Source organism: Coccinella septempunctata, chromosome 8, assembly GCF_907165205.1.
Source record: "Coccinella septempunctata chromosome 8, icCocSept1.1, whole genome shotgun sequence".
Classification (NCBI taxonomy): domain Eukaryota; kingdom Metazoa; phylum Arthropoda; class Insecta; order Coleoptera; family Coccinellidae; genus Coccinella; species Coccinella septempunctata.
Genome location: NC_058196.1, coordinates 681,688 through 692,085, shown reverse-complemented (window position 1 = coordinate 692,085; position 10,398 = coordinate 681,688). Strand labels below are relative to the sequence as shown.

Genomic DNA, 10,398 nt, shown 5'->3' with positions numbered 1-10,398 from the left:
ACTGATTTTCGTGGAACTTTGAACATCATTAAGAATATGAAAGTGAAGAGTGCGGGGGCGATGACATCAATGTAAGGACCATTAAGACTTTGGTCGATTTTATAACTGAACCACTTGTTTATATTATGAATTTGTGTATAGAAGGAGCTATTTGGCCTGATGCATTCAAGAAAGCGGACATAAAACCTATATATAAAGGCAAGGCCAGACACAATATGACAAATTATAGGCCTATATCCTTAATATCAAACTTAGCTAAAATTTTTGAAAAAATAATCCACAGAAGACTTTTAGGTTTCATTGAGAGGCACAAATTGATAGCTAAGCGACAGTACGGATTCATAAAGAAAATGGGAACTAGAGACGCCCTTAATTACCTAACTGACCTAATATATGGACGACTCGATATAAGTGCACCCTTGCCGTGACTTTTTTAGATTTGGCAAAAGCCTTCGATACCGTGAATCATGATATTCTTTTGGATAAATTGTACAATTATGGAATTAGAGGTAAGGCTTTGCAACTACTAACATCATATCTAGAAAAAAGGTGCCATAGGGTGAAGATTACTGACGTTTCAAGTGATTATTGTGAGGTGAGTACTGGTGTCCCTCAAGGAACGGTCTTGGGAACATTGTTTTTTATTTTATATGTTAATGATGTTTTTGATTCGGTACCTGAGGATGTGTTGGTCTCTTTCGCTGATGATGCAGCACTGGTGTCGACTGGGAAAAGCTGGGGAGAAGTGGAGGACAATTTGAATTATTATTTAAGGAACATAAGTGGCTGGTTAACTTCTAACATGCTTTCCTTGAACATAGACAAGACAGTCTACATAACTTTTGGTAACTATTGTGACAGTGTTCCACAATCTTTGAATATATGTATAAATGGAAGATTAATAAAGAGGGTTGATTCGGTTAAATACTTGGGATTAATTTTGGATTCTAGAATGAGGTGGGATAAGCATGTTGAATATTTGCTAAATAAGACACGGTACTTAGTATTTGTTTTCCACAAACTTTGTAAGATAATGCCCAGTGAGATTCTTCTTAAAATATACTATGCATTGTTTCATAGTGTGGTAAATTATGGAATAATTGCTTGGGGTGGAGCTTATTCAAATTGTTCAAACCTCTTGAAAAATCAACAAAAAAGAATTTTGAAAATTGTTAATGAGAATAGAGTTGCTCAGAACGTTACCCTGAATATTGAAAATCTGTTTTTACTGGAATCACTGAATTACCATTACGAAAACCTTAAGGGTAAATTTTTAAGGTCAGGAAGTGTCACTAGGAACAAAAGTATTCAAATACCTAAAAGATACAGGACTGTAAGTTCCAAAAGTAGCATTGTTAGAGCAATAGGTGTTTTCAACTCTCTTCCAAATGAAATTAAAGTTCTGAATGATGGTTGTTTCAGAAAGAATAAGCTAAAGAGGTGGATTGCGGGTAAATTTCAATGATTTTTGTTTTATTTACTGTATCAGGGCAATTGTATTTCATAGGCTGTTATTTGGTAGTTATTGTGACTTTTCTCTGCTTCATTGCATTTTTGTAAAGTTGTTGTTGGTTGTTAATTGTGCAAATACGGTTGATCCCAATCGAGCTCACAAACAGGCAACTCGATTGCCTCTGTGAGATGCCCATCTTTGTATTGTGTATTTTCGATTAATAAATAATAAATAAATAAATAAACATAACGGTAACAAATATGGCTCAATTCTTTTTGGTCATTCTACTACCATGAAGGAAGAATATGAAACAATAGCATTAGTTTTGAGAAAAATCAAATACGAAGAACATCAGTGGTCAATTTGTGTTGATTTAAAAATGATTAACTTCCTCCTTGGACAGCAGAGTGGTTATACAAAATATAGTTGTTTTTTGTGCCTTTGAGACAGCAGAGCTAAAAATGAGCACTGGGTTAACAAAAATTGGCCTTCAAGAGATGTCATGATTCAAGGAATACAGAACGTGATCAACGAACCTTTGGTTTCAAGAGAAAAAATCTTACTTCCGCCCTTGCATATCAAGCTAGGCCTAATGAAGCAATTTGTGAAGGCTTTAAATCGAGATGGAAATTGTTTTGGGTATTTGTCACGTAAATTTCCTGGCATTAGCACGGAAAAACTAAAAGCTGGTATATTTGATGGTCCTCAAATAAGGCAACTTGTTAAAGATCCACAATTCACCACATCAATGAACGAGACTGAATCTAACGCTTGGAGTTCATTTGTTCAAGTAGTACAAAATTTTCTTGGCAATCATAAAGCAGAGAATTACGTAGAATTAGTGGAAACTATGCTTTCAAATTTTAATATTCTCGGCTGTAACATGAGTATAAAAGTTCACTACCTCCACAGCCACCTAGATCGTTTTCCAGAAAACTTAGGTGATTGTAGTGAAGAACAGGGGGAAAGATTCCATCAGGATATTAAAACTATAGAAGATCGTTATCAAGGACGATGGGATAGCCACATTATGGCGGACTACTGCTGGAGCCTTCAGCGAGACTGCCCTAGTAAACTCCATTCTAGAAAATCGTATAAAAAATTTTTTTTATGTGATTAGTGACTAATGTAATTATGTAAATCAAGTTTTTGCAATAAATACTTAAATCCATGTGCCTTTGTTTTTTTAAATGTCATTAGTAATATTATATATTATAACAGTTATAACGTAAATTATATACACAATTTTTTTTAAAAATCTCGAAAACTAGATCTGATAGACAAAATCTGAGAACTTTTTTACATTCTGCATCCAAAAATTACTCAGGAACAGTTAAAAAAATCGCAGGCACCAAAATGTGTGTTGGCCTGTGTTATAATTCAAAATAAACCTGGCACTGAGGCCTTTATAATATTAATAATTTTAAGTTTAGGTTAAGTTGAGTTGGTTACTGTGGTAGATTCTATGACAGAAACCTTGTCTATGATCAATGACATTAGACAGAAAAAAGTTGTAGAACCGAAAGTAGTAGTAACGGCCATCTTTGTAAAACTGGAAGTCTTTTTTAATTTAATAAAAGTAAAAAGCTCAAAGATCGTTTTGGATTCCTTATATTTCTTCAGTATTCCTAACAAGATTTTTTTAATAAATGTTTAAGATTGACAATATTCAGAACAGTAATATCTAACGACAAATAAGCCTAATGTTCATTCATAGGATATTCGACAATAAATACGATCCGAAAATGCATTTATTGTTCTTTTATTTTGATTATATTCGAAATTATCGATCAAAACATATTAATGCAATTTGGGATCATCGTAACGTCGCAGATCGTATATACATGCATTGTTGTTGTTCCGCGACGTCTATCACTGATACTTAATTGTAGTACAAAATACGATTATTAAACGTCTATAGATTACTAATTATAAACGTGCATTTCTGGTATATTGAAGTCGTTGAAATATAGTCTAGGTCCTTTCGTTTGCATAAAAAATGTAGCATATTTCTACACTCGATTTGATTTACACCAGTGTAGAGGAAGTGTAGTTTATCTACACATAGTCAAAAGGAGATCTAGATAAACTACACGTCCTCTACACTGGTGTGAATTCTATCAACAAACAAATACTAAAATCGAGTGTAAAAGAGTGCTACACTCTTTATACAAACGAAAGGACCTTCTATAATACAGGGTCTTTCACGAGGAACCTCACCCATATTTATACGGGAAACTACTGAACGTATTTTCATGAAATTCAGCACTTATAAGTATTTCACGATGCTGATGAAATCTAAAATATTTTGAAGGCATGAGCACCTCCGGTTTTTCCGGAAATGACGTCAACTTCCGTTTTTCAAATTAGAACACCATTTTTTTTATTGCAGAAATAGATTCCTTCGAAAATTACAAGTTATTTTGATGTAACATTTTTCAGTTTTGGTTGGAAAATTCGAAAAAAAAATCGAAAATAGAGCTCCGCTGAAACAAGAATAACTTCGAGGTTTTTGGATGAAAAATTTTCATTTTTGGGATTTTTCAAGATGTAAGATTGATGTATTCACTTTGAAAATCGAAATCGCGATTCATGATACAGGGGGTGAAAAAATCGCTTTCAAAGTTAGGGGTGACAAAATCGTGAAAAATCAATTTTTTCAAATCAGAACCCCATTTTTTATGGCAGATATTGAATCTACGTTAAAAAATAATGTGAGTGTATGCATCACACCCTTGCCCTAAAATGGATATTTTCTGAGTTATTCACAAAAAACTGTTTTTCGTCTTGAATGTTCAGCTATTTCTTTTCCCTTCACGCCAAAAAGATGAAATTTTCAGGAACTGTTACTTAAACCATGTTTTAGATTTTACTACCTTAATATGCAAGTTAATGGGATGTTGCACAGAGGGGAGAAACTGAGTAGTCCGGAATTTAGAATAGATAATATTAAAAAAATTAGAAATATTTTGAAAGCTAACAATTATCCAAGTAGATTCGTGAACAAAATTATTCATGATTTCAATAACCAGAAAGATAATATGATACGTTCAAATGAAGAAAAACCCGTTTATTCGAGATTTCCATATATTTCGGGATTATCAGAGGGGCTTAATAATTTGTTCAGGAAATATTCCACCTCTTCTAGGTTTGCCTTTTATTCTTTGAAAACTGTCGGCTCTTTGTTCTCGACTCTGAAGAGTGTAACCCCAATACTTCAATGCTCTTATTTAATTTATTATATTCCATGTACAAATTGTGATAAGGGATACGTAGGACAGACCAAGCAATATTTGCATAGTAGAATTAGCCAGCACAGATATGATTGTAATGTTGAGAACATAGAAAAAACTGAGAAAACTGCATTGTCTAGACATCATTTTGAAGTGGGACATAATTTTGATTTTACTAGAGTTGAAATTTTAGACAGGGAGGAAAATTACAAAAAAGGTGTATTAGTGAGATGATTTATATTAATTGGAATGATTGTGTAAATTCTTGGACGGATGTTCAGGGTTTAAGTTCAATTTATTGCAATATATTGAATAAGTACAAGTATGAAAACTCATAATTTCTTTGTTCGATGGTTTATATTGTAATTCTATGTTGATACCATCTGCCGTTACGCGTGAGGTCTTGATGTTCGTTTGTTGTTCTTCTTTTTTTCGTACTGATAGTAATTGTCATTCTGAATAATTCCACTTCTATAAAGCAACCTGCTGACAACTAATATTATGTTCGGCCTAATGCGCAAGCGCAACTAAGTTAGGTACACGTGCTATTAATGGTGCAGAAGCCAGTTCTGTTGGGAATGCGAATAGATATAAAGGCTACTCTCACTGTTGATAGCTTCAAGCGACCATTGACCATTTTATGTAATTCACCAGTGTGTTGAAATATATTTTTAATAAACTTTGTTAAAACCGTGTCATCCGTTGTGAAAGTATCCAGTAGCAGCGCTTGTGTGTATGTGCGTGCGTATTAATTAAGGAACAGAAGACTACAAGACCACGTGTTCAACATCAAGAAAAGCATGTTCAATAAGGAAGAGATGGCCAATCCGATTGTAAGTGAAAGGTCAACGATGGAAGTACCCGAAAATATTTCTGCAATGCTCACGAACACCAATTTCGTGAAGATGTTGGCAGAGCAAATAAATAACATTAATCCTCCGGCAACGTCAACTAATAGAAGCACAATATCAGAATCATCTGTGGAGAAGGTCAATATACCCACCTTCATAGTACCTCAATTTGAAAATAGCGACAAGATGAGGGGTCATTCCAATTTCCGTTTATGGAAACAAAGAGTCGAGCGTGACATTAGGGCCCTAGGAAGATCCCAATTTTTAATTCACAACATGGGTGGACCAGAGTGTAGCATGAGCTTAGAAGAGGAATATGTACAACGCTCGAGTCCTACAATACTTGGAAGCATCTTTGCGGCACGCTCCCAAAACTGTAATAGAAAATGAAGAATCGGCAGCTGAAGCCTTCAAGAAACTTATACAAATGTTTGGCAAAAATGACGTACAAAAAATGGTGGAAGTATTGGACAATTTTGGGAAAATAACATTATACCCGAAAATGAACCCGGTGAACTTGGTCTCACACTTTGAAAAGGGAGTTCAAGAATTCAAGGAACTGGGCTTTCCGTTGGACCCGAAGATCATCTTGGGATATTTTCTCCATAAGATCAAGGATGCCAATGGTTTCTTGGCGTTTTTCACTACAATGGCTACAGTACCAGAGGAAACGAGGACGTATGAATTCGTAAGGAATGCCTTTTTGGAGGTGGCGAATAGCCAATATTTCAGGGAAACAGACAACAGTATGTATAAGGATGAATCAAATGATAGTTTGGATATTTGTTCCGAGTGTTTTGGTATTACGGGTGAGAATCTCAATACTGAAATCAATGAAGTGTACACTGTATGCTCTTTTTGTATTGACCATCCCATTGGAGAATGTACTTTTGCTAATCCTAATTCAGTTTCAGTACTCTGCATCAAATGTGGTAAGAGAGATGATAATAATTGTTGTGATTTTTGTTTAGAGAATAGGTCTGATCGAACAAACAAGGATGTTTCAAAAAAAGAAAAGTATCTAGCTGAGAGGTATCCTTATTTCAAAGAGAAAAGGGCAGAAAAGAGTCCTTACACACTGGATCAGTTGGAGAAAATCAAAAAAATGACACCAGCTGAAAAGCGTGATGCAAGTTGCAGAAAATGTGGTTTGATGTTCCACAAGTCAAACACATGTGTGAACATAGAGAGATTCTGCTTTTACTGCCATAAGAAAGGACACGAAAAGAAGGACTGCAGGAAACTCAAAGATCAAAAGTCTATTAAGTCATTGTTCGATTTGAATAATTTCAGTATGTTTGCAACATTTCTAGTTGATTCTGGTGCATCTCACCATGTAGTGAATGTACAGATTTTGTTGAACAATCAGGCTCATAAAGAGCCGATATCTGTTATTTTGGCATCGGAAACTGAAAGCACTATTATGTCAATGGGTCAGGGAACTCTTCCATTACTAATACAGTTCAGAAAAAGTTCGCACATTGTACATCTAGCTAATGTTCAGTATATCCCCGAAGTAAGGGATAATATTCTCAGTGTCCGTGCATTCAATATTCAGTTTGGCACAAGCTATGCTAATAATGGATTTATTTTATCTAGAAAATTGAGAAGAAAGATCTCCCTGCTCTTTGTATCGGATGGCGTTTATCGAATCTCAGCAAGAGTCAATCCTGGTGATACAAGCAGTATCAACAAAATTAATGTAAATAAAGATGAAAGTATAAATAAACAGTTTAGTTTGAAAGAATAAAGAAAACAAGGTATGAAAAGTATTCCGTTGAAATGGGTATTTACAGTTAAGGACAATGGTGTGTGTAAGGCTCGTTTAGTTGTTGTAGGATGAAAAGATACTGAAAAGTATACTCCTGAGGAAACTGCATCTCCTACACCAGCTCTATCAGTTGTTAAATTATTATTTGCATTGTCAGTTTCTAGGAATTGGCATGTTGAATAGTTGGATATCAAAACACCATCTTCATGGTGAAATTGATCGACCAAAATATGTAAGTGTTCCTGGAGGAATCAATCTTGATAAATCAAAGGTAATATTGAAGTTACGAAAATCTCTTTATGGATTATCTATAGCACCGAAATGTTGGTTTATGACACTTGATAATTTTCTGAAGGATTCTGGTTTTGAATCAAATTTACGAGAACCAGGTTTATATAAGAAAAAGGAAGATAGTAATATCATTTTGATTTTAGTATATGTTGATGATCTATTAATTACAGGTAGTTGTAGAAACCTTATTCAGGAAAATGTGAATATGTTGAAGTCACGTTTTAACGTAAAACAATTTGGCTTTCCTACTAAATTTCTTGAGAGAATTTCGAATGGAAAACTCAAATTCAGTTGATACTCCTTTAGTTCCTCAAGGAAGTCATAAAGTTCCGGAAGTAACGAATGAACAGATTTTCCGTATAAGAAAGCTATAGGTTCCCTGTTGTATTCAACCCATTACAGCCCATTGGCAACTTAAGTTGCCACTACATATTCGACTCCATAATATGCGCATGCGCGTAGTTGCACAGGTTCCATTGGTCAGTTCAGCTGATATGCTATCCTCTGCCTCATTTAGTACAACAGTCAATCCCATATTGATATACAGTGAGTCTGCGTATATCTTTTATTTCAACCTAGTTCATTCACAATAATGGCAGTCGACGAGAGAATGTAAGTATTCAAATTGATGAATACCTTTACGTTCGTATTTTTATGTCAATTGTATTCAATATGAGTATAGCAACATATCAGTATACCACGGACATATTTTCATGAAATGTTTCATCTTTGGCATACGTGCAAACGTCGATGGCAACTAAAGTTGAAAGCGGCAACATATAATATCAATTTCTGCAATATCTCGATTTCTCATCAAATGCTGATTTTTACAGGTATACTCGAGGAAGATCTGGCACTGGGTTACTTTTTCATGAATTACTTGACCTTATCGAGAACGATGAGTACATACCACCTACCTCTATAGCTATATGTCCTCCTGATGAGCTTCCTGGTGCAGAAACAGATAAGGACTCTGATTTGTCGGATGAAGAGGTAGTTGGAGATATTGATCACCTACCAGCTCGTATATTGGGCTCTCAGGTTGAAACAACCTATTTAGAATCTAATGATGATCACGGCAATCCGGTTATCCAAGATGAAGACCATGCACAAGAGCCTGGACCTAGCACTTCTTCGCAGAAGAGAATTCGATGTAAAAGCACTTAGCGCAAGCGGCCCACAGAACGTACTTGGACGCCGATGATAAATGAATTATCTTCTACTATTCCTGAACCCGAATGCGAATTTCGACCATTGGCAGAAGATTTTCTGAAAGAAACTGTCCTAAGTCCTACTGACGCTTTCAGGGCTTATTTTTCAGAAGATTTATTGAGTCAGATTGTCACCGAAACAAATCGGTATTCTATGCAAAAGCTTGTTCACAACCTCAATGCCACTCCTGAAGAAATCATTACTTTTGTCGGGGTTATGCTGCTGCCAGGTTACCACCCTCTTCCATATAGAAGACTCTACTGGAAACAGGATCCAGATGTACATTCAAAATTAGTTTCCGATGCAATCCGTCGGAATCGTTTCGATGAACTCATGAGTTTCATCCGCCTAGCTAACAATGAAACTAATGATGGCACAGATAAAATGTATAAGGTGCGACCTCTTTTTGATCACCTCAACAACTGCTTCAAACAAATCATTCCTGGACCCACTCTTAGCGTCGACGAGAGCATGATTCCCTATTACGGAAAGCATGGATGTAAACAGTTCATTCGCGGCAAACCGATCAGATTTGGCTTCAAGTTATGGGTTGCTGCGGATCCTTCTGGGTACATCCATCATGTTGAACCCTATTGTGGTAGTTCAACTCGTCTTCCAGAAACTGGTCTTGGTCAAGGAAGTGATGTAGTCGTTGGAGTTGTTGACCACATGAAATTGCCAAAGGGGATTCGACTCTACTTTGACAATTTATTCACATCCGTTGGTTTGTTGGAAGAGCTCAGTCGCAGAGGAATTGGTGGCACTGGTACTCTGCGTGAGAATCGTTGCAATGTTGCAATGAGGCTACCAGATAAAAAAACGTGGAAGAATAAACCAAGAGGTGAAACAGCCACTAGTTCTTCTGGAGATATTCTGGCAGTCCGTTGGAATGACAACAACGTTGTTACAGTGCTTACTAACTGCGATAATGTATACCCCATGGCTAAATCCAATCGATACTCCAGAACTGCTAAGAAACCCATTCCTGTCAAAGTACCAGGTCCCATTGCTCGTTACAACAGTAACATGGGTGGAGTAGATCTTTCTGATCAATTTCTGGCATCCTACCGAAACAGAATCAGGTCAAAAAAAATGGTGGTGGTCCTATTTCTCGTGGACCGTGGATGTATGCTGCACACAAGGCTGGTTACTGTATCGTCGCCTTGGTCACGATATTCCTCTATTGGATTTCAGACGTCAGTGTGCAATGTTCATTCTGAAGTCCTCCGATGACACCAGGAGTTCGATCGTCTCTAGAATTCACACCAGCACTCGAAGAAATCAGAAAGGATCGAACAGATCATTTCATCGAAAAAGGTGATTCTAAGTATCGCCGCTGTAAAATCTGTGGCAGGCGTAAAACTTTTTTGTGCAAAAAGTGCGAGGTTCCCCTTCACCCTGATGAATGCTTCAAGGTTTTTCATGACGTTAAAACTAATATTCTATGTAATAAAGTGTGAAATACTACTACTTCAGAAAAACAATAAAATGATATGAATCCTAGATATCGATTGCAATTTATTCTGGGAGGATTCTGCATTTCTTCATAAACTTTTTAGGGTTTTCACTCCCGATCTCTGAAACAAA

At 36.0% G+C, this 10,398-nt stretch overlaps 1 protein-coding gene across 1 annotated transcript; it reads left to right on the top strand.

The window, feature by feature from the left end:
- The first annotated feature begins 8,799 nt into the window (after positions 1 to 8,799).
- Positions 8,800 to 10,044, top strand: LOC123319158 (piggyBac transposable element-derived protein 3-like). Its single transcript, XM_044906016.1, has one exon. It carries the CDS (start codon positions 8,800 to 8,802, stop codon positions 10,042 to 10,044), a length of 1,245 nt encoding a protein of 414 aa, XP_044761951.1.
- Positions 10,045 to 10,398: the final 354 nt, after the last annotated feature.